The following is a 24,225-nucleotide window of genomic DNA, read 5'->3' as shown; positions in this document are numbered from 1 at the left end:
TAGTCTGGTTTTATATAAACTCATTTTATTTGTAAAAGCCAGTCTGTCACCGTGTATTGAACTGATCCCATGTTTTTGGACTCAAACATCAAAGGAAGCGAAGGCAGTACAAAATTGTGAGCGTTTCACTGTTTCCAGTACTGTCGAAATCAACTATGCACAGGAAGTGCCACGTGTACCAACTGCGCATGCTTGAAGAGGTTTGACGTTGTGCCTGCTGGGTGGGACTAGAATGGGTACAGTTTATGTCATAATTGACTTTTAATATAATTTACACTGCAGGTTTGGATAATTAATCGTAACAGGTTCTGAGAATTAGGTTAAGGTTATGTTAAGGGTTGGCTAAAATGCAACACAAATGATTTTGGACATAATCTGTACCCCATCTAGCCAATGTCTACTGGGTGATCCTAACTTCCTGTGCAAGAAGATAAGTGATTTCAGTGGCCTCACAAGATTGTCTTGACAAGTCCTCCACCCGTAGTTGAACGGGGAACTGCCCAATAATGGTCCTGTGATAGCTAACAAATGGGCTAGCTAATTAACTTTTTGTTTTACTTGAAAGTCTGTGTGGTGAAGTCGCTCCGTTAACCAAACATCTAACGTTACCCTGCTAGCTAAACAGCTAATTTAGCCAAGTAAGACGCAGTTAGCTATTCGTCAACCAAGCATTTCTGCAGTATATTTGATTACGGTTGGTGTCTATTTCATAATGTCAAGTACAGATTTTAGTTCTCAGAATGGGGCAGGAGGACCGCCGTACGCAAATGGTGAGTACTTTCGCCACGGGTTAACCAACTTTTGGCTTTCTACCTAGATAAATTTAACGTTAACTAGCTAGTAAGATAAGATTTTATCCGACCTTATCTGACTTGGCTTGTTAGCAAGATGGCCAGATTACAACATTAGCTTGCTGCCTTGGTAATAATGCTAGCCATGAATGATGGCTGCTAGTAGTGGGCTAATTTAATATTGCTCTTATCGAGACCACCATCACACATGTTCATATAGATGGCTACGTTATTTGGATAGCTGTAAGTTAGCGTTTTGATTCCCCAACTACGACAGGTAGCTAACATTTATCTGGATCAGAATAGTTGAGACAAGTCAGATAAGTTTGCTAACAAGCTAACGTTAGCTAGCTTAACTTGGTTATCCTCTAGAGACACAAATTTCAGTTAGTTGGCAATTCGAAATCTAATTGTATTTTTCACATGCTTCGTAAACAGACCTGTGTATACCAATGGTGTATATAAACCCTCGATTGCTTGTACTACGTATTGGCCAATAAGAGGCTTGAAGCCACCTGTCGGCCATATTGGCACTCTTCAGAAAAGCAGTCCTCCATACGAATGAATAGACTTCTGCAGTATTTCGTTTCAATGTTTGTAGATGTATCTTTTAACTTATGGTAGCGAAATTGGTGTTCCCTTTTCTACCATAAACTGCCTCCAATGTCGTTTTTAGAGTTAATCCATAGATTATGGCTTATAAAATGTATTTCAGTTGACTGATTTCCTTATCAACTGTAGCTCAGTAAAAATGTTGCATTTGTTATATTATTCAATATACAATGTTGATCCATCCTCAGTTTTCTCCTGTCACAGCCATTCAACTCTAACTTACTATTAGCCTCATGGTGAAATTCTTGAGTGGTTTCCTTCCTCTCCGGCAACTGAGTTAGGAAGGACACTTGTGTCTTTGTAGTGACTGTATTGAAACAAAATCCAAAGTGTAATTAACTTAACCATGCTCAAACCTCACTGGTCTTTGTGGTTGAATCTGTGTTTGAAATTCACTGCTCTGAAGGACCTTACAGATAAATGTATATGTGGGGTACAGAGATGAGGTAGTTATTCAAAAATCAGTTTCAACACTTATTGCACATAGACTGAGTCCATGCAACTTATGTGACTTGTTAGACACTTTAACTCCTGAATTTATTTAGGCTTGCCATAAAGGGTTGAACACTTACTGACTCAAAACATTTTAGATTTACATTTGAAAAATTAAACACAATTCCACTGACATTATGGGGTGTTGTGTGTCGGCCAGTGACAGCACATCTCAATTTAATCCATTTTAAATTCAGGCTGCAACACAACAAAATGAGAAGTCAGTGTGTGTACTTAATGAAAGCACTTTGTTGTGCTAGCTAAACATTTGGCGATGAGCTAGCACTGGCATTATGGAGACTGAATTAAATTAAGTAATCTTGCTAGGTAGTCAGCTAGCTGTGGCCATCTGGCAAGTATCAACAAGGGCTTTCTGCAAAATAGCAACATTAGCACAGCTAGCTAGAGAACATCTGAATCTAGACCATAGACTAAGCAACACACATGGGCATGTATTGCCAAACAATGCTGCTGCCACCTTCTGGTTTGGAGTATTTAACAAGTCTGAGTGGCTGGCGACTTTAAGGTCTTTGCTGTGTGAACATGCAATTCTGATTGCTGACACTGTTCAGAGGTGCTAAGTGTTGTCAAATGTTTGACAATCCTACTGGTGTATGAGCTATTACGATTAAATTGTATTCACTTAGTCTATTTTATGAGCTGGAATTATATTTATTTAATGTCATTACCCCCGTGTTATATGCTCCACAATCCCTCACTTATGAATTCATATTGTTAATCAGATATAATAAAATAGTATAAGTTTACTAAGTTACAGTTCTACTTGAAATGGGGATATTGTTTAGTCATTTATTAATCAAATTCCTAACAGCATTCGAGGCAATTAAATGCCTCAACTCCAACATTGGACTTTCAACTCTGATCAAACCATGATGCTTCAAACATCCATCTTACTAAAAGAAGGCATTCCGTATGTTCACTAAATTCCTGTCCTATTATGTTGGTAGCAAAAGCTAGCACTCAAGTGTTAAAGTTCATGCCAAAGTGGATTTAATCTCTGCTTAATTCATCTAACTTCGCTTACTGTTTCCACTTCAAACGATAGACCTTCGTTGCTTTCCAGGATCTACTTCCTGTGACTCCATTCTTTCCTGTCGTGCTCATTTGCCTTGTCTTACTCTTTAATTGGTTGAGCAGTTGTACTCTGCCCAGGCCAGGTTCACTGTTATTGGAGGAAGCCCTCAACATGACAGCTGTGGCCTGCCGTTAGCTTCATTTTGGCCATTTCCCCGGGGCTGCTTAGAAATGCTGGGATTATGGGTTTTTGTCTTCACTATTGAGATTTTCTAATCAGTCTGTTCCTCTCTGTTCACACTCACTGTCAGTAAAGGAGCAGCATGCTTTAAATCCAGGTGAGAAGATTATGTCCTTCTCTGTAAGTGTGTTGAGTAAAGTTATTGCTTTGTCAGTCTGTTCACAGATTGTTTTCCTTATTTTGGAGGCCTGGAGTCTATTTCAATCCTAATTTCCCTTGCTGCATTTAGCCTAATACTAATGCTGCTGTTCTCAAAGTTATCTAGCCTATATCTTCCTTAAGAGATACAAACGATTGTAGGCCGAGTCAATCAGTACTGCCATGCAGTTCATAGTGTAGTAATGAAACATTGGTTGTAGAGTGAGATTTTCTTCATCAGCGTTAACTGGCATGCAAATGAGGCAGTGGCTATTATTGATGTAGTTTGTTTTGCATGTCCTGGGGGTGGAGATTTCACTTAAGGACCAATGGAATGGTCTAAAATGTGCAGACTCTGCCTACCCTAAGCACTGTGCCATGCAAAATGAACCTCCATGGTTTTAATGCAGATTATAGGGACATTCACGTGGGATGTCAGAGTATGGTGCTTGTCTATAAGTGAAACTAGCTTGGAGTCATCTAACCTCATCATTTTCCTGTCTTCCAGGTCCCTCTCAGAATCCAGTAGCGCTGCAGCCACCGGGACCGGGTTACATGGCCCACCAGACTCCATACAACCCAATGCAAGCCAAGGGCCCTATGCCGCCCGGCCCTGGACTCTATAACTCCGGTCCCTACCAGCCCATCCCACCAGTCAGCTCTAACCAGGCCCTTCCAGGTCAGCCCATGTTAAAAAGGCCTCCTATGGGACATCAACATTCCATGACCCCACCTCAGTCTGCCAGCCCTAACCCAGGCTCCAGGATTCCCCCAGCGCATGCCACCCCTCCACCTGTGTCTGCTAACAACTACCAGCATGCACCAGCCTGGCAGTATGGGGGGACTCCACCGATGGGAGCTCCTCCATCAATGGGGGCACCGCCTCCTATGGCCATGCCTCCCCTTCGGCCTGTGGGTAATCACATGACCTCCTCGCCCAGCCTGGCAACCCCCCAGGCCTCCTCGGCAGAGTACCGCGCAACGCCTCCTGTCTTCCATAATGCCATGCAACCCCTAGGTCCTCCCACCTCGCTCCAGGGATACACCCAGCAAGGTAAAACAGTGCTGGGGGGAGCATTACAAAGGCTGCATGATTAAGTGTTAGCTATTCCACAGCTGTTTGTTTCCACAATGAAGAACACTTTGTTGAAAACTTGAGATATCATTATGATCTTATGACATGTTTTATGACATGTTATCGTTGTTTTGTCTGTGTAATGACACTCCACGTCGGTGGCACCGGTGGTGGTTCAGCCTAAGATATTTTAGAACTAACCCAAGACAGACCACAGCATGTCGTTTCCAGTGGGGGAAAAAACAGTGGCAGAACAAGCAAGGAGGTGGGCGGAGCCAAGCACGAGCTAGCAAGATCCTATTGGCACTTTCTAGCATGGCATGTCCAGTAACTATTTACCCTTGCACTCCTAAACCACATTTAAAAATATAAAAAAATTGGCAAAGGGTGAAGTCTACAAAACTTAGTTCACTCCGTTCGTAACAGATTCTAGTTTTGTGAATAGCACTCTATTGAGATGAAATGTTCTATCGATGAGCAGAATGTCGACTGAAGTCAATCTCACTCCATCTTCTCCCACTGTCGGCCACTGGGCTTCCCCTCAGCCATATTTTGTGGGTAGTGGAAATGCCTGCCTGGATGCTTCAGATTTGCACATCCGGTGAAACATCTGGCTCCTTGTTCTGTGGTCGAGCTAACTGATGTTGAAAGTGGACATTGCCCCCTCCTGCTCCCGTTCCCACATGAACAGATCAGTTTGGCAACACCTATCTCCTTGGCAGACACTACTCAGAAATACTTGTTCACAGGCCAAATTAGTTTTAGTAACTTCTGGTGAAGTTATTGGAAATCTATCATTTCCAGAGTTCTGAGTTTAGTCACCACTTACCCCCCACCACCACTGTAGCGGTATTTGTGGTGTGTGGCTTATTTTTGGTCAGAAGCCATCAGTGATTCATGACCAAAGCCATTATTGAATTATATAACATTGTGTTCTAAGAAATATCACATTATCTGGCTGACATAACTGTCTTCCTGACTTTAATTTGTCCAGTTTACTATTTTCTTTGAAGTTGATTTGATTGAGTATTTATTCATACTTGTAATATCTGAATGACAGATCTTTGATATTGGAAGCAACATCAGATTGCTCTTATTTGGAATGTGTAGTCTCAGTAGTCACCTAGGGGTGTCTTCCAATTCATTGACATTAGCTAGCTCTGGGTCAGCCTCATCAGCTGTCGTCAAACCTGTCACCTCCGGTGTAGGGTTATAATTAGAGGTTGACCGATTAATCGGAATGGCAGCTTTAATTAGGGCCGATTTCAATATCAATCAATCATTATCACTAGTTAACTAGTTGATGATATTCCTAGTTTATCTAGCGTGTCCTGCGTTGCATATAATCGATGCGGTGCGTATTCGCAAAAAAGGTCCAACGTGTACCTAACATAAACATCAATACATTTCTTAAAATCAATACAAAGAATTATATATTTTTAAACCTGCATATTTAGCTAAAAGAAATCCAGGTTAGCAGGCAATATTAACCAGGTGAAATTGTCACTTCTCTTGTGTGCAATGAGCGCAGAGTCAGGGTATATGCAACAGTTTGGGCTGCCTAATTTGCCAGTATTTTACGTAATTATGTCAACATTGAAGGTTGTGCAATGTAACAGAAATATTTAGACTTAAGGATGCCACCCGTTAGATAAAATACGGAACGGTTCCGTATTTCACAAAGAATAAACGTCTTGTTTTCGAGATGATAGTTTCCGGATTCGACCATATTAATGACCTAAAGCTCGTATTTCTGTGTTATGTTATAATTAAGTCTATGATTTGATAGAGCAGTCTGACTGAGCATGGTAGGCACCAGCAGGCTCGTAAGCATTCATTCAAACAGCACTTTAGTGCGTTTTGCCAGCAGCTCTTCGCAATGCTTCAAGCATTGAGCTGTTTGACTTCAAGCCAATCAACTCCCGAGATTAGGCTGGTGTAACCGATGTGAAATGGTTAGCGGGGTGCGTGCTAATAGCGTTTCAAACGTCACTCGCTCTGAGACTTGGAGTGGTTGTTCCCCTTGCTCTGCATGGGTAACGCTGCTTCGAGGGTGGCTGTTGTCGATGTGTTCCTGGTTCGAGCCCAGGTAGGGGCAAGGAGAGGGACGGAAGCTATACTGTTACACTGGCAATACAAAAGTGCCTATAAGAACATCCAATAGTCAAAGGTATATGAAATACAAATGGTATAGAGTGAAATAGTCCTATAACTACAACCTAAAACTTCTTACCTGGGAATATTGAAGACTCATGTTAAAAGGAACCACCAGCTTTTATATGTTCTCATGTTCTGAGCAAGGAACTTAAACGTTAGCTTTCATACATGGCACATATTGAACTTTTAATTTCTTCTCAAACTTTTTTGCATTATTTAAACCAAATTGAACATGTTTCATTATTTACTTGAGGCTAAATTGATTTTATTGATGTATTATATTAAGTTAAAATAAGTGTTAATTCAGTATTGTTGTAATTGTCATTATTACAAATAGATTTGTAAAAATCGGTCGATTAATCGGTATCGGCTTTTTTTGTCCTCCAATAATCGATATCGGCGTTGAAAAATCACAATTGGTCGACCTTCTAGTTACAATGCTGCTTGTCACGGGACGTTTTCCCTCTTATGCACGGTAGTTCTCATATACCCCCATGTCTTATAGGTTACTTGTCATGATGTATTATGTAATAGGTTAGCCTTGACCACAGCCATTGTGCCACAGCCAGGTTGATGTCTGGGCTGGCAGCACAATACTATGTAGGTGCCATTTATGTAATATCCCAAAATGTCAACCAAACAATTGTACAACGTTTTAGTTGATGGGTGTTGTGATAGGATACTGTGTAAGAGATATGTGTAGCTAAATGTTGTTGTCCAGGCTCTGATCCTCTTCTGATGAACCCCATAGCGGCTCCTCACTCATACCAGCCAGGTATGAGAGCACCTTACGGCGGCCCCCCACCCTCTGTGAGACCCACCCCACCCACTACTGGACCCCCCATGGGCAATGCCACCCCTCACCTTGGCCCCAAAACTGATGGTAAGGAAATATCAGTTTTGATACTGCGTGAAAGGTTTGAGTAGGAGTGCTGATCTGTGATCAGTTTAGCCTTTTAATGAATAAGAGGGGAACCTGATCCTAGTTTGTTTACCTTACTTGTTGAATTATCCACATATGTACTGTGTTTTATTTGTTTTTCAGTAGTTGTACAATAATTGTATAAATCGTTTTTTTCCTCTGGGGTGGCGTGGTCTAACGTGGGGTTTCTCAGTAGTGGAACTAGCTCCCAACAGCCACCCCCTTTGGGTCTCATAGCCTTTGTCTTCCCACCATGCCAGCTCAGTGTGGGAGTGATGCTAGTGATGCTTCCCACACTGAGTACGAGAACCAGGAGAATGATTTTGAGTGTCCAGGTGTGGTTTCGTCAGTGTGTTGTGTCTCCTGTGCAGTTTTGATGACGATCACATTTGATCTATTGTCTTCTATTAGATTTGTTAACATGGTTTCGTAAGGAACAGAAGGCCTGGAACTTCCATGGATATTTCCGATATCACCTGTTTACATCTGACACTATTTCCAAGTTTGTCTGTCCCCCCCCCCCCCCCCCATGTGTCCAATTTATCACGTTGTCTTACTGTCTGTTATTGTGACTGTGAATTGGGTACCTTGAATGCATAATTCATATGTTCTCAACCCTTTGGCAATGAAACAAAGTACGACCACAACTGACCTGAAACATAACACAAACATGTATGCTAATTACTATGCTAATTACAGATTGTGCCTTGTAAGTGCTTACACAAGTAGTAGTGTTTTGTTTGTTTTAATGCATCTTTATTCTGACCCCTAAATGTTATGTTTGCACTGTAACAGGACACATGCCCACACCTGGTAATGGTGCTCAAGTTCCCAACAGCTTTGATCACTTGGAGATGGGCCCTAAAATGGGTCAGTCCTCCACTACATTATAGTTTCATCAGAAATGAATAACTAATGTAACCTTATAGTCCCAGAGATTTACTGCTAGCAACACTAAGAACTGACATGAGGCCTGTTTTGGTGCTTGTCCCTATAGCTGGCCCACTCCCACCCCAGCAGCCAGGCCCCCCTACTCGACACGTGGGTCTATCCTACCCCTCTTTACCCCCGGGGTACCAGAACACCTCGGCACCCCCTAATGCCGCCACCATGCAACATCCCGTGCAGCCCTCGACGCAGCCTTACAGCCATCCTCAGCCATACCAGCAGGTAAGTGACCAGACTTCCATCTCTATGCTTTGCCAATTCAAGTCTTGGATTTTGTTTGACAGTGTTTGAACTACTTTGCAGATATGAAACAGACAATCATAATATCCGTAATAAAAAAATATCAAAATCCCAGTTTATGCCTCAACCAACTTTAAGCGATGTTAAAAATAGAACCTATCTATTTCATGATGTACGTACTGTAAGGCATTGTTGGGAGAGTAGGTGGATGCAGTTATAGCAATAATTTGTGTACTACTATCCATCTATCATTGTAAATCATAGCTGGCCTGGCATTCAACCCCACTGGTGATCCATGCAGTGCAAAAAATGAAAAACATGTTTAAATGTTGCAATAAACCTATAGCGACGCTTTGATTGTTTGGAGTTACTAAATACATTTTTGATTAGGGCCGCAGTGTATTATGTACATCTGCAAGCATAACAGCAAAGGCTGGACATCTCTTTAGTTTCAATATATTAAAGTGCTGTATACAGCATCCAATAAGTGGACATTACAAAGGGCTGTATTTCCAATAAAACAATGGGCAGTTTCGGACACAGTTGCTCTGTTTCTTTTAACAAATAGGCTGTCTAAACTGCAAATTCACTTTTTTTCAAAATGTCTGCGCCGATTGAGTTCGACTCCCCTTAGCTAGTGTATCTATTTAGTAAGCTAAAAACCCTGTGCCTAACACTAGCTGCTGGGAGGATGTCATGTCATTGGAGGTGTGACTGACCTTTTCCCCTCACATTTTTTCAGTGGCTACAGCTAGAGGCAGGTGTCATTTGGTTAGCTAGAAAGAAATGTACATTGCTTTCCCAGGTAGCTATGCTGAGCTTGAATGAATGCTAACTGTGGATAACAGATCTCTTGTCAATCAAATGTATTTGACATCGATCAAATGAGAGGGCAAGCAAGTTTCCCATTCAGTTATCAAAAGGTGGGTTGGTACAAGCATTAATTGGCAGGCAACTATTTTATTTTATTTTGATTTATTTTTTTAATGTTTGAGAGGGTTTATCATGTTCCCTTGTTAGATTTTAGCTTATCTCGCTCTGGCTAGCATTAGTGGCTTTTGACGAATGCGTTCTGATCTAAAATTGCGCTGTTGCTACTGCCTGTAATCACAGTCCAGTTCAAAGTGATTGATTGAAGGCACGGATTGCAAATGGCTTATTTGCATATATGCCTACTGAATCTCTGATTGGCTATGGTGCACCGGTCTGCGTCGACTCCGGTTCTGATCAAGACGATGTTTTTATTAGGTTTATTTACTGCAGTGTCTGTTAATTGTCCAAATGCACAGCTGCTTTCCCACTCTATTGCTATTGAATTTTCACAAATGCCTTACTTACTATATGTCATTCCCAAACATTCTATACATTTGTGAAAGTGACCATATCGAAGTGCTAAGATAAAAAATTGTTTTTATCCTGGGGGTATATATGAATTTATTTGAATATTTCATGATGCTAAAATGCTGTCAGTTCCACTTTAAATTCTACAGTTCATAGCTGAACCTTCTGTATGATATTCAGTCAGAGCTTAGCGCATGTCTGACTATTGAACACATTTAAAAAATTAACTCTATGTTGAAATAGGACATGCATAGACTGAAATATTGAAACTGACCGGGGATGCACCACAAGTGCACACATTTTTTTAGCAGACCTTCAAGGGTGCACCCAAGTTAAGTGCTGCCCTCGTTCATTGTATTCACCGGTTAACTGTCCTAATTTCCCTCCCCAGCCCTCTGCAGGTCCAGCCCAACTGAGCCCCTCCTTGTCTGGTTTGAGTCTGCAGTCTCAGACCCCAGAGGCCCTGAGGGTGGTCAACCTGCTGCAGGAGAGGAACCTGCTCCCTCTGGGCCCAGTCACCCCTCCTACGCCCTGCCTGCCCCAGGACCTGCAGAAAATCAACTGCCACCCAGAGTGCGTAGTAGTTTGTCTGGCGTTGTTTCTCAACATCAACTCTCCCACCACAATGTTGAATATTTTGTGTTAATGTGCTTGAACTTGGCCCTACATGTAAATAATATGTACTGGTTCTGACCTGTTGTGCATCTCCCTCTCACTACAGGGTCTTCCGCAGTACCCTGACCAGCATCCCCCAGACCCAGTCGCTGTTAAACAAAGCCAAGCTCCCACTCGGCTTGCTCCTCCACCCCTTCAAAGATCTCTCGGTAAGACATTGCCCACTCACTCCATGCAAAACATGCCCAACCTTCAGTATAATCTTCCTTCTACCAATCCCACTTCTGGTGAAAGATCAAAGGATACATATAGCCTAGAATAATTGTCTTCAATCTACACATCTGTGTTCATGTCTGAATTGTAATTAGATTTTTTTTTAAAGATTAGTGTGGTACTTGGCATTTGATAGGCTATGACAATCTTATTGTTTCTCTGTGCACTGCAGAAACTAGTTGTATTATAAGTTAAATTATTCAAGAGCCGATGGGTGCATATACAGTATTTCATTTAAATGTATGTACTAATCCCAGATTGCCCCTTAATTGTTTTGGTTTGTCTGTGCACTGCAGCAACTGCCTGTGGTCACCTCAAGCACTATAGTGAGGTGTCGCTCCTGCAGGACGTACATCAACCCCTTTGTGACCTTCCTGGACCAGAGGAGATGGAAGTGTAACCTGTGTTACCGGGTCAACGACGGTGAGGACCACAGCCACCAAGCTCCTCTCAAATGACACCCTATATATATATATATATATGGCACTTCCTTTGACCAGATCCAATGTTCATTATTTAAACACTAAAATTAGGTTCCAAGTGAGAAGTTGGGCTGGTCTGAAGCTGAAAAAAGAATGGAAATTCACACGAGCACCACAAGGACTAACTTCACCCATGCTCTATCAAGGTTTTCAAGCACACCGCTGTGACCTAAATGTCCAGGATATCGTTAACCTGCCGATATTAGTACTGATGGACAAGCCTGGTGCTGCTCTTTTCTGACTGAAGATAACCTCCGTCTTTGTTTGGTATAGTTCCAGAGGAGTTCATGTACAACCCAGTCAGCAGATCGTATGGCGAGCCACACAAAAGACCTGAGGTCCAGAATGCTACCCTCGAGTTCATTGCACCATCAGAATACATGGTAAATTCACATATGTAGTCTTTCAAGATTGTCTATATTCTGCCTGAAAATATTCCTATCTATGTGGAATGTTAACCCCTTTAATCTGCTAATAAAATGCAGATGAAGTGAGCTGGGTGCTACTGCTGCTGTGTTCATGAAGTGATTCCATCAGACTTTATGATGCTCTTAAGTTTTAAATAATTTGCTGCAGTTTTTCTAGCAAACATTTACGTGTTTCGTCTGCGTGTTTGTGTTAGTCTATGTATTGACGTGGTGAAACCTGTCATACTCAGCTGAGACCCCCCCAGCCTGCTGTTTACCTCATCGTGCTGGACGTATCCCACAATGCCGTGGAAACAGGATACCTAGATGTCGTCTGTCAGTCACTGCTAGAGAACATCAATGCGTATGTATGATCAACGTCATCACTGAGACACTAACAAAAAAGCTGATAGGCCTTTGCAGCATGGTCCATATTCTTATGTTTTGGGCTTCATAAACTAACATTGTCTGGAAGTTTTAGTCAAAACTTGCTAGCTTTAAAGTGTTTCGTCTCCAATAACCCCAAAACAATGTAGCTTTTATGTAAAAAAAATAGTGTCCTGTGACTGTCTGCTGAACAAGTCCTTCTGAATGCCTGTGTGTTCCAGGCTCCCTGGGGACTCGAGGACAAAGATTGGCTTCATCACATTTGACAGCACCATCCACTTCTACAACCTCCAGGAGGGCCTGTCCCAACCACAGATGCTCATAGTCTCCGACATCGAAGGTGAGATAAAAATAGAGAAGTTTGTGAACATGGGCCGGAGCTCTTTAAATTGCGTTGTGTGGGGTCTGTTCAATTTGTGCTCGGTCTTGTAAGAAAAAAACGAGGAGGCGCAAGGGTTTACAAGCTTCATCTGTAGACTAATTCACTGCCTAGAAGTTATCAAATACTGAAGAAATGGTCTTCTGTGCTGTCTTTTCTCCAGATATATTTTTACCGACACCAGACAGCCTTTTAGTGAACCTCAATGAATGCAAGGAGGTAAGGAGCTAATATTCCCCAGAGACAGGCTAATGTAAAACGAAAAGGTTGTGACTCAAATCTGTCTAACAACTCAGCACATTGCCTGAATTAATCAAAAGACACTCGCATTGGATAACTTAGTTTTGCCTAAGCCTCTCTTTAGCTCTGTTTTGCATTTCAAAACTATGTAAATGCGTTATTTATTTTTGCAGCTGGTGCAGGATTTGCTGAGGAGCTTGCCCCAGATGTTTGGCAAGACCATGGAGACCCAGTGTGCTCTGGGCCCGGCCCTGCAGGCAGCGTTCAAGCTGCTATCGGCCACCGGAGGGCGTGTGTCCGTCTTCCAGACCCAGCTGCCCAGTCTGGGTGTGGGGGCCCTCAAGTCCAGAGAGGACCCCAACCAGAGGGCTTCTGCCAAGGTGGAGACTAGAGAGACCGGTTCACACTGGTTTATACATTTTGTATCTGAAATTGCACCCTAAAATGTCCCATATGTAGGGAATACTGTGCCATTTGGGATGCACACATTTCTAGTTGTATAACATGTTGCATGCCTGTTGTGCAGTGATGGTTGAAACATATCAATCCCGAAGATAGGGTTTCAGGAATGTGTTCTGCATACTATACCCACTTAAAATTTTTTTACAACTATTGTCTGATGCTCGTTGTGTGGTGATTCCCCAGGATATCCAGCACCTTTCTCCTGCCACAGACTTCTATAAGAAGCTGGCCCTGGACTGTTCAGGACAGCAGGTGGCTGTGGATCTGTTCCTACTGAGCTCCCAGTACTGTGACCTGGCCTCTTTAGGTGAGTGGCGCCTTCAGCCGCATACACCTGCACTAAAATGTGTGATTGTTTACGAAGTCACCTTATTCCACAAGCAATCAGTGCCCTGTGCATGTCTCTGATGTATGTTACAGTATGCGTATGTTACTGTATGTGTCTTGCTGGTGACAAATCTAATTTCTCCTTGTGTATAGAACATCATACCTTGGCTGGATTCATGTGTAATCTCTCAATCTTCTCTCCTCCCGTCAGGTTGCATATCCAGGTACTCAGCGGGAAGTGTGTACTACTACCCCTCCTACCACCAGCAGCACAATCCAGCCGGGGTAGAGTGCTTCCAGAAGGATCTCAAGAGGTACCTCACCCGCAAGATCGGCTTCGAGGCTGTCATGAGGATACGCTGCTCTAAAGGTGACAACTTTTTTTCACTGTGCTGGTTTTATTGTATTATGTGAAAGCAGCAGCACTTTAATTGTCTGAAACAAATTTCCCTTCAGGGACAATGCATCTTATTTCATCTGAAATCTGTAAATTATTTGCTGATCATCTCAATGCTCATTGATGGAGGATAATATTAACCCTGTGAACTTGTGAGTCTGTCCCTGCTCCAGTAGATTACTTTATCTGGGAGGATGAACTTGGAATGAATTCAACTCAAACCCCTTAACCTCCATGTAGGCTTGTCCATCCACACGTTCCATGGGAACTTCTTTGTGCGCTCCACGGACCTGCTGTCTCTGCCCAACGTGAACCCGGATGCAGGCTTCGCTGTGCAGATGTCCATTGAAGAGAACCTGGTGGACATGCAGTCTGTCTCCTTCCAGGCTGCTTTGCTCTACACGTCCAGCAAAGGTATACTGTCTGGAGCTGCTGTGGTGGGCTGGGGTTTACCAAAAAGCGTCATTATTTTTCTGTGGGATTTACTTGGTTGAGACTCATTGTATATGTTAAAAATATCACACTATTCCATGCATAGTGCCCTACTTTTTACCAGGGCTTAAAAGGCTCTGGCTATAAAATAAAAAGTGCACTATATAGAGAAGTTCCATTTGGGATTCTGATTCCACGTTTGTAAACGTGAGCCATGAAAGGGTGAGATGGAACACTTTAAACTGAATACCAAATTGTTAACATGCTCTTTCTGAAGTGCAATTGAGTTAATATTTTTGTTTCCATTGTAATGCTGAAACAGTAACTTGTTGCTTGGTGTTGTATTTCTACAGGAGAGCGACGAATCAGAGTCCACACCATGTGTTTGCCTGTTGTCAACTCCCTATCCGACATCTTCGCTGGGGCTGATGTCCAGGCCATCACTTGCCTGCTGGCTAGCATGGGTAGGTAGTTTGTTGGTATTTGTGTGGTTATTAAAGGCATGTTTATTTCCATCACGGTGAAGTCCTTAGTGTGTTCCATCATCCCGTGATCGTTAATGTCTCATAGTGAGAGCAGGATTGTCATCCCCACCCTACCATAGCTGCCTAATTTGCATGGACAGATGGTTGTAAGTGATATCAGATGGTTGCCTGGTTACCGTGACCTTTGTGGGATCCAAGTGGCGACATGAAACTGACTGTGGACTAATCTTCATATAGTGTGTTGATGGGGGTTTTACCCAGGTCTATTCCTTCACTGATGAAATGTTAGTCTTCTAAAGAGAACCTACTGTAATAATATTATACCATTTATTATTGATAGTTTACCCTAACATAAAGTAACAAATGATTTAACCCAACGGTTGCTCTTTTGTAATGAAGGCCATGACTACAAACATGTACTCTACATTCATGTAACTTGTGAAGCACAATCCCTGAGACAAAAACGTAGCTGAGGTTTGAATTTGGTTCTTTTTTCCTGATGTGTGTCCTCTCGCTCTCCAGCTGTGGATCGCTCTGTGACGGCCAGTTTGAGTGACGCCAGGGACGCGATGACCAACGCATCCATCGACTCTCTGACGTCCTTCCGCACCTCTGTACTCACCATCCAGCAGCCTGGCCTCCTGGCCCCCGCCTGCCTCAGACTGTTCCCCCTCTACATCCTCGCCCTGCTCAAACAGGTACGCTATCCACCCACTCACTCCCTGGCTAGTCGCCTGGCAGTCTACGGCTTCGTCTCAAATGGTACCCTGTTCCCATAGAGCTCTAGTCAAAAGCAGTGCACCATTGGCCTCCCGAGTGGCGCAGTGGTCTAAGGCTGCACCAGGCTTTACTCCAGACCTGGGTTCATTTCCCAGGCTGTGCCTCAACCGGCCCAGTGTTGTCCGGGTTTGGCCGGTGGACCTTTACTTGGCTCTAGCGACTCATTGTGGCGGGCCGGGTGCCTGCGTGCTGACCCCGGTCGCCAGTTGAACAGTGTTTCCTCCGACACATTGGTGCAGCTGGCTTCCGGGATAAGCTGGCGGGTGTTAAGGCGGTGTTAGGTGGGTTATGTTTTGGAGGACTCATGATGCCACCTTCGCCTCTCCCGAGGCCTTTGGCGAGTTGCAGCGATGAGACGATTGAAAAATGGCCCCAAAAAAGCAGTGCACCTTTAAGAGGATAGGATGCCATTTGGGACGGAACCTACCTCCCACCAAACAGGCTATGGAACATAAACCAGCTTCAAGACACCAGAAGAAATCTAGTCATATCAACTGATAAAGTAAGACCCAGCTACTGCGATTTGTTTCTCCTTCATGCTTTGCTCATATATCGTTTTTGTTCTCTGCTCCACAGAAAGCCTTCCGAACGGGTACAAGCACCAGGCTGGATGACCGTGTGTTTGCCATGTGTCAGCTGAAGTACCAGCCCCTGGCCTACGTCATGCTGATGATCCACCCAGCGCTGTACCGTGTGGATGATCTGACTGATGAGGTCAGGGCTAGGGGAAACCCTGTTCACGCAGATAGATAATGCCAATAATGAGAGAAGCTATATTTTATTGTAGTTTATACAATGTTATATTTGAGCATGTCTTAAATTATATAATGCATACACCACATGGCCAAAAGTATGTGGCATCTCATTCCAAAATCATTGGCATTAATAGGGAGTTGGTTCCCCCCCCTCATTTGCTGCTATAACAGATGTTGGGACATTGCTGCAGGTACTTGCTTCCATTCTGAGGTCAGGGCCCTGTGTAGGCCAGTGAAGTTCTTCCACATCGATCTCGATAAACAATTTGTATATGAACCTCACTTTGTGCATGGGGCATTGTCATGCTGAAACAGGAAAGGGCCTTCCCCAAACTTGTCACAAAGTTGGAAGCACAGATTCATCTACAATGTCATTGCTGTAGGGTTAATATTTCCTATCAATTAAACTAAACAGCCTGAACCATGAAAAACAGCCCAAGACCATTATTCCTCCTCCACCAAACTTGACAGTTGCCACTGCATTGAGGCAGGTAGCGTTCTTCTGGCATCCACCAAACCCAGATTAGTACGTTGGACTGCCAGACAGTGAAGCGCGATTTGTCACTCCAGGGAACTCCGCTCCAGAATCCAATGGCGGTGAGATTTACACCACTCCAGCCGGCACTTGGCATTGTGCATAGTCATATTAGGCTTGTATGCAGCTGCTCGGCCATGGAAACCCATTTCATGACGCTCCTGACAAGCAGTTAATGTGCTGATGTTGCTTCCAGAGGCAGTTTGGAACTCGTAGTGAGTGTTGCAACCAAGGACAGGTTTTACAAGCTTCAGTACTCTGATCCCGTTCTGTGAGCTTGTGGCCTTACATGCTGACCAGACCGGACATGTCGCGTGCGCGAGTGTCGCAAATTACATTTAGAAAGCCATGTTATTCAATTATTGCACCCACACTGCTAGCGCCCGCCAACGAGCGTCTGCGACACCAAGGGCTAACATAGAACTCATTCCTATATCTGATGCAGATCGCGCTGAAAGTCCTGCCTCTCCCATCTCATTGGTTTATAGAAGCAGGTACCCACTTGCCATCTCATTGGTTATACCCACGTGGGTGACTGAAAGACTAACTGTTTTGCAGGTAGTTGTGGTAATACAATGAAAGTTTAGATGCGATCACCATATAAGTTAAACGATGAAAAGGCCTGGAAGGAGGAGAGAACTAGAAACAAATAAATGTATGCACGAAGGCTCACGCGCCCAGCTGGTTTGGGTTCCGTGTCACGCTTCGACTGAGCCTTTTGTTGCTCTTAGACGTTTCCAATTCACAATAACAGCACTTAGTTGACCGGGGCAGCTTTTAGCAAGGCAGAAATTTGACGGACTGACTTGTTGGAAGGGTGGCATCCTATGATGGTGCCACGTTGAAAGTCATTGACCTCTTCATTAAGGTCATTCTACTGCCAATGTTGGTCCATGGAGATTGTCTGGCTGTGTGCTCGATTTTATACAGCTGACTCCACTATTTGAAGGGGTGTCCACATTTGTCTATCCATGGTTCTGCTTCCATCTGACATGTGGATATATTGTACGTTTCCCCTTTAAACTTTTATTTTATTAGCTTCTCCCCTCTTCTCCCACCACAGGGAGCCCTGAACGTCAGTGAGCGCACCATCCCCCAGCCCAGAGTCCAGCAGTTGTCTGTGGAGAAGCTGAGCAGAGATGGGGCCTTCCTCATGGACGCTGGCTCGGTTAGTAGAATGACCACGATGCATTTATTTGTTATGGGCAGATGCAATTCAAACATTGACATATGAATAATCCAGAGTCTGATGCATTACACCATCATGCTTTAGCTTGCCCTCATTTACATTTTTTTTTTTAAGGAATGTCATTTGGCGAACAACCTAAAATAGACATGCAACCATATCTACAGTGGATTTTTCTGGAGAAACGGACCGATGGATAAAATGAACACAATCTTGACTGACTTCTCCTTTGTCCTAACAGGTGATCTATCTTTGGATTGGAAGAAACTGCAACCCCAACTTCCTCACGCAAGTCCTGGGGCTCCCAAACTACGCTGCTGTGCCCCTGAACATGGTAAGGAACCTAAACACCTGCTCCCATTTTTCACTCTTAGCCCAGCTCCTCTGCTCCTGTCAAGGTTCTGTATTGTTCACCAGGACCTCTGTGTATTATACTGTATTTACATGTGGTAGTATCTTTTGTTTGTTATATATATATTTTAGTAGTGCATCTCATTTAAAACAGCACAACAGATTTCCTGAAAGGGGTGCCATAAAGATATTTCATTATAATGGTGTTGAATCTCCCAGAACATGCTCCCAGAGTTGGACACTGCAGAGTCCCAGAGAACCAGAGTGTTCGTTGGCTGGCTGAGGGAACAGAGGCCCTTCTTCCCCATCCTGCATGTCATCAGGTAGGCATTAGGAACAGTGGTGTGGCTTTACTAGACCAGAGCACTGGTAGAGTTCAGAGGCCATGTCTGCGTTCCAAATTGCACCCTATTCCACTTAGAGTTCACTACTTTTGACCAGGGCTGTTGAGCTTTTGTCAAAAGTAGTGCACACTATGGGGAATAAGGGTGAAATTTGGTTGCATACAATGTTTGATGATTTCCTTGGGTAAACAAAGGCCAAAATAGAATGCGTATTACTTAGATCTGGTTGAACTCATTGACAGGGTTGACAGCCGACGGAGTTTTGTTGAGCTGTCAACCGGCTCAGGTCAATTCTGCAAGAGACGATGCGTTAATGTTGTGGATCCAACCTTCCTTTTCTGTTCCCGTTCAGGGATGAGAGCCCACTGAAAGCCAGCTTCTTGCAGAACATGATAGAGGACCGGACAGAGTCGGCCTTGTCTTACTATGAGTTTTTACTCCACATCCAACAGCAAGTCTCCAAGTAAACCCAGTGTATTGAGTCAGTCCTGGGAACATCAGTGTGGGAACCTGTCAGGGACTGCTTGCTGCCTCACAGGATCTTCGGTTGTGGCTCACCATTTTTGTGTGTATCATTGCCTTTCCTGAAGATTTCCCCCAGCTGCAGACTTTCAAACGAATCGAACTTTGTGTGGTAAACAGGACAAGGACAGAGGTGACTAAGCGAGGTCTGCTTTCGCTGCTGGTTTGACTATTTTCAAGCTGGAACAACTTGTCGAAACCAGGGAACTCATGATACGGTATGTACGTCAATGATTGAGGACATCAGTGTTTATTCTCAAAGAACAAGGTTTTCTTAGATCTTTTCATATACAGTTCTGGCTATGGATGTCAAGTCTTTTGATCAAAAGCATAGTTGTATTTGCTAATAAAATAATAGAAGTATCATTGCTAAAGGCAATGTTGGAGTGTCGCCTGCCCTTAAGGACTTATTATTGGATGTCACCTTGATTGAGCGTAAGAATAATATCTCAGCTACAATAATAATGATCTACTGATTTTAGTTGTGAAGGACAGATGTGTGCTTTATTTTGGTTGTGTCGAACAAATCTAGGATTAATGCAAAGGCAGAAATGTAGACGTTTGAAGGCGAACTAACCTTGTTATAATTTGCTGCCTTTTGAATGTTGACGAAACAATGCAATGCTGTCATCTCTTGTGTCTGGTCTGTTCTTCTCTCAACCTTTCTTTCCTGTCTATTTTCTCTCTCACTTGTCATGGACATTAGACACCTCTGAAGACGTTGCTTTGTTAAATATGAGAATCCCGATCTGATTAAATCCTCTAATTGCCTTCTATGGGACATTTTTATTATTAAACCTCTGTTTAAATACAAACACTATATATGACATATTTTAATATAATAGGATATGGGACATTCTTGAATAGACATAAAGCCATTGTGATCTTTTAATCATGCTTATTGATACTTGTGTATTGAAAAGACTACATTATGGTAAAGAATTGTTGATTTTAGTATGAACATTAAGGTGACATGACGCTAATAAAATGTTCTGAACTTTTTAAACTTAATTGTGGTTTGTCATGAATGAGCAGGGTACGATTAACATGAATGTTGTTTCAAATGGTATACCTTTTCAAATTCCACTGTCGTAACATAGTTTGTGTGAAAAGGAATACGAACATATCAGTTTTCTGATGCAAAGAGAATATCTAATATCTTAGAAGTAATGACGAATAAATAGTGGCTGTAAAGGTGTCACTCTTATTGTACTTAACTGCAGGAACGGTATGAATTGTTAACGTTTATACATTTGACAATGCCAGAGGATGTTGCTGTTCTGGTCTCAATCGTTCTATGGTTTTAAGATATTTATTTGTTCTTGTGGAAGTTTCCAGAATTAAACAATAGTCATATAAAATGTTTGCGTGTTTTATTCCTAATAGATGTTGAAGTAGTTTGCCTGAGAAACGGCAGGTAGGCTAGTGGTTAAGAACGTTGGGCGAGTATTGGAAAGGTTGCGAGATCGGGTCTGACAAGGTAACAATCTTGTCTTTCTGCCCCTGAACAAGGCAGTTAACCCACAGTTCCTAGGCCGTCATTATAAATAAGAATTTGTATTAACTGACTTGCCTAGTGAAATAAGAGGGATCAATTGATAGAGTACCTACTTAAAATATTTCCTTTTGACTGATTGTTGCATGAGTTAGAATTGATTGATTTTCACTTGAAGGGGAATCATGGATCTCGATACTGGAATAGTTTTATAACCAACCATTGATTTGACCGGCAGCCGTGATTCTTTGGCTGAACTGACCTCAACCATTTCCCATGCATTGTCAATGGGGTTTCTAAACCAACCCGGCTGTAATAATTCTGGAAACTGGTTAATTTTGTGGCTAGTCGGATTTCCCCATGGGGAACACTGTAAACCGAAAGGTGTATATTTCTTTGCCCAGCACCGGTCACTGAGTTAGCAAGCTGAAGTTGGCTAGTGAGTTACAGAAATGTACGTTCAGCCTATTCGTTATTTCAGTCCGATTGGCCTTAAAGTAAATTAATCAGCATGGCTTAACATAGCACTGTTGGCGGTCTAAACACAACCATTTCGCTACACCCGCTAAACATGTGTATGTAACAAAACATTTATTTGATTAATTTCGTTTTTGACCTCGACATTCTTGCTGGATAGACACTGATAGCTAACATGCTAGCGCTGCTAACTAGCTAATGCTAATGGCGCTAGCTAAACTCCTATGTTAGGCTGGACACATTGCATTTATAACAATGCTTTTTTTTCTAATAAAAAGTGGTTCATTGCATCCGCGGTGGAGCCCAGTTTCATAATATATCCCAGCTGCCTGTCGTAGTTGAAGTAATCACGAAAAAGCAGGCCTTAATTTAGGGCATTTTATCACCCTGCCAGCTCCTATTAGTTCTATTGAGCACCGTGGTACCAACTCGCCTTCCGAGCGTTCGTGTGATGTGTCCAGCCTAACATAGGAGTTCAGCTAGCGCCGTTAGCATTAGCTAGTTAGCAGCGCTAGCTATCAGTGTCTCCAAGAAAGAACAACAAATGGGACAATGGTAGTTTCGCTATAGTTGGCAATGGAGACCTGCTCACGTTAAGTTAAAATGTAAAATACAGATTACTCATGTTACTCTTGAGGTCGTCCTATTGTTTACTATAGGGAAATATAGGTATGGCGGTCTTATTTTGCCAAATCTCTCGCTATGTGTGTGTATATATATATATTTATTTATAAAACAAAAATTGTTATTTCGGACACCATGTTAATCATTCTTTCTAATTATGTAAGGCTGGGTATTGTATCTCGTCATCAAACGCTAGACCATAAATAGTAAGTTGCCATTTTCCACCCTACTTCCTCGCTATGCAGACCAGCACAATTGGCTCCACTGAGGTGCAGATGTTTCCTTTATACACTAGTTATTTTTCAGTTTCGTCCTAAGAACAGATTGTAGTGTTAAAATAAAATGATACTTTTTTGGTGCCATTTAGGCAAAATGGGAATCTAAGCTTCACTTCAGTCAACGGGCTCTGCGAACGTTCGATTCCATTCATTTGATATGGGCTCGCGCTAGTTTTACCTTGGCCAACGTTCTAAAGCCGTTTTCAGCCTTGGGTGAATTTTGACTCGTTCTTTTGTCCAGCCGACCTATGCGGATGTTTATCTAGTTCCCAAGAGCAGCAGACCGGTAAGTCAACTTTTCTTTCCAACTTTAATCATCTGGAAAGTTGTTTTACATGCAATCATGTTAGCTAGCTATATCTTGACACGTCTGCACCTGCTTCACCGGCAATGACGGGTGATGCAGGTAATTATCACATGGATACTCTCTCTCACTTCGGGCTCTATTCAATCACATCCGCATAGCGGATGTTTTGGTGCTGTCGGAGGTGGAACTATTAAAGCTGTCAAATTAACAAGCGGCTCCTGGCGTTATACCTAAAACGCACATTGCCGTTGGCGGCAGGGAGTCCCATTAACATCTCATGCAGCCCTGTTTACAAGTTAGAACAGTGGAATTTGACATGTAATCTTCACCTCGATGAGGATTTATATCAGCCTAATTTAGTTTACTTTTGAATTTGAGCGTCGTATTTATATATAACCTACACTTTTTCGTTTACGGTGTAGATTCGTGACAATGACCAAGAGCAGCTGCTTGCCGATTTGACAGATCCAACATCAGACACCGATAAAACATAAGCAATGTTGGTGTCAGCTATCGCTGTCAGCTTTTAGATCTGCCACCCCCAGTAGTTCAGCTGTAGTCACAGCAGTCCTCAGCTGTGGTTTTTAATTTACCGGCTGCACCAATTCTTACTTCACTGGCCTTGAAGGGAGAAACTTTAGAGGATTCAAATCAAATGTTATTTGTCACATACACATGGTTAGCAGATGTTAATGCGAGTGTAGCGAAATGCTTGTGCTTCTAGTTCCGACAATGCATTAATAACCAACAAGTAATCTAACTAACAATTCCAAAACTACTACCTTATAGACACAAGTGTAAGGGGATAAAGAATATGTACATAAAGATATATGAATGAGTGATGGTACAGAGCGGCATAGGCAAGATACAGTAGATGGTATCGAGTGCAGTATATACATATGAGATGAGTATGTAAACAAAGTGGCATAGTTAAAGTGGCTAGTGATATATTTTACATCAATTCCCATTAAAGTGGCTGGAGTTGAGTCAGTGTGTTGGCAGCAGCCACACAGATTCCCAACTGGATACAGGTAATTCAGAATTATATTACATGCATATATGCTCAATCCCACCAACCGATGTGCACACAAACATGTTGAGCTGTATACTTACTGCCACGTTGTGTCCTTTTCAGATCTGTAATGCACTCCACCACTGCCTGACAGCCTCACCCAGAAGTGCATACACTGGGCCTATCAAGACTGACAATGCAGAGATGGGTGGGTGACAAGGAAACTGAAAACACAACATGCACACACACTCCCTCTCTCTCTGTCACACACACATAATCTCCAATGTAAATACATTGTAGTTTATTTTATGTATGCTCCATTTTATTTGAGTTAAATGTCTGCAATAAAGTTTGTTCACAGTTAAGCAATGTCTTTGGTTTATTGTATATTTCTCTGTATTAAATGTGACCAATAGAAAGTCTGCAGACCTGCAATCCTTGGAATGTGTGCAGGTTTTGTCATCTGAGCCTGAAACTTAGAGATGAAGAGTGCAGTTTAAAGGTTTATCGTTAACTGACAATTCTATAATGAATACATATGTGACCAGTTACTGTATCATGATTTAGTGTTTTTTAATTACTCAACGAGTAGTGGCTCAAGGTAGGATTGAACCGTTTCTCAAAAGAAGCAGAACAGGTCAAATAAGGTGGCCAAAAAAACACGAGGTGCATATTACTTCG

General features: G+C 42.6%; 1 protein-coding gene and 1 long non-coding RNA gene across 3 annotated transcripts; both read left to right on the top strand.

The window, feature by feature from the left end:
- The first annotated feature begins 130 nt into the window (after positions 1-130).
- On the top strand, positions 131-20,362 carry LOC109892945 (protein transport protein Sec24A-like). Of its 2 annotated transcripts, none has more exons than XM_020485871.2 (23): positions 131-236; positions 3,818-4,363; positions 7,293-7,424; positions 8,259-8,333; positions 8,461-8,633; positions 10,384-10,565; positions 10,714-10,816; positions 11,177-11,303; positions 11,636-11,745; positions 12,021-12,133; positions 12,378-12,496; positions 12,699-12,754; positions 12,949-13,155; positions 13,421-13,544; positions 13,776-13,934; positions 14,202-14,375; positions 14,747-14,857; positions 15,401-15,576; positions 16,235-16,372; positions 18,012-18,116; positions 18,376-18,468; positions 18,705-18,808; positions 19,182-20,362. In XM_020485871.2, exons 1-23 carry the CDS (start codon positions 233-235, stop codon positions 19,294-19,296), a joined length of 3,246 nt encoding a protein of 1,081 aa, XP_020341460.1. In that variant the 5' UTR covers positions 131-232; the 3' UTR covers positions 19,297-20,362. The 2 variants fall into 2 exon arrangements, with proteins under 2 accessions (XP_020341460.1, XP_020341458.1); XM_020485869.2 differs by lacking the exon at positions 131-236 and adding an exon at positions 339-770.
- Positions 20,363-22,176: 1,814 nt separating this feature from the next.
- On the top strand, positions 22,177-23,909 carry LOC116374408 (uncharacterized). The gene is made up of 2 exons (XR_004210329.1): positions 22,177-22,511; positions 23,668-23,909. It is a non-coding gene; the product is annotated as an uncharacterized LOC116374408 (long non-coding RNA).
- The last annotated feature ends 316 nt before the right edge of the window (positions 23,910-24,225 follow it).

This window comes from Oncorhynchus kisutch, linkage group LG6 (assembly GCF_002021735.2).
Source record: "Oncorhynchus kisutch isolate 150728-3 linkage group LG6, Okis_V2, whole genome shotgun sequence".
Classification (NCBI taxonomy): domain Eukaryota; kingdom Metazoa; phylum Chordata; class Actinopteri; order Salmoniformes; family Salmonidae; genus Oncorhynchus; species Oncorhynchus kisutch.
Note: the sequence above shows the minus strand (reverse complement) of the source record. Positions and strands in the feature narration are given on the sequence as shown.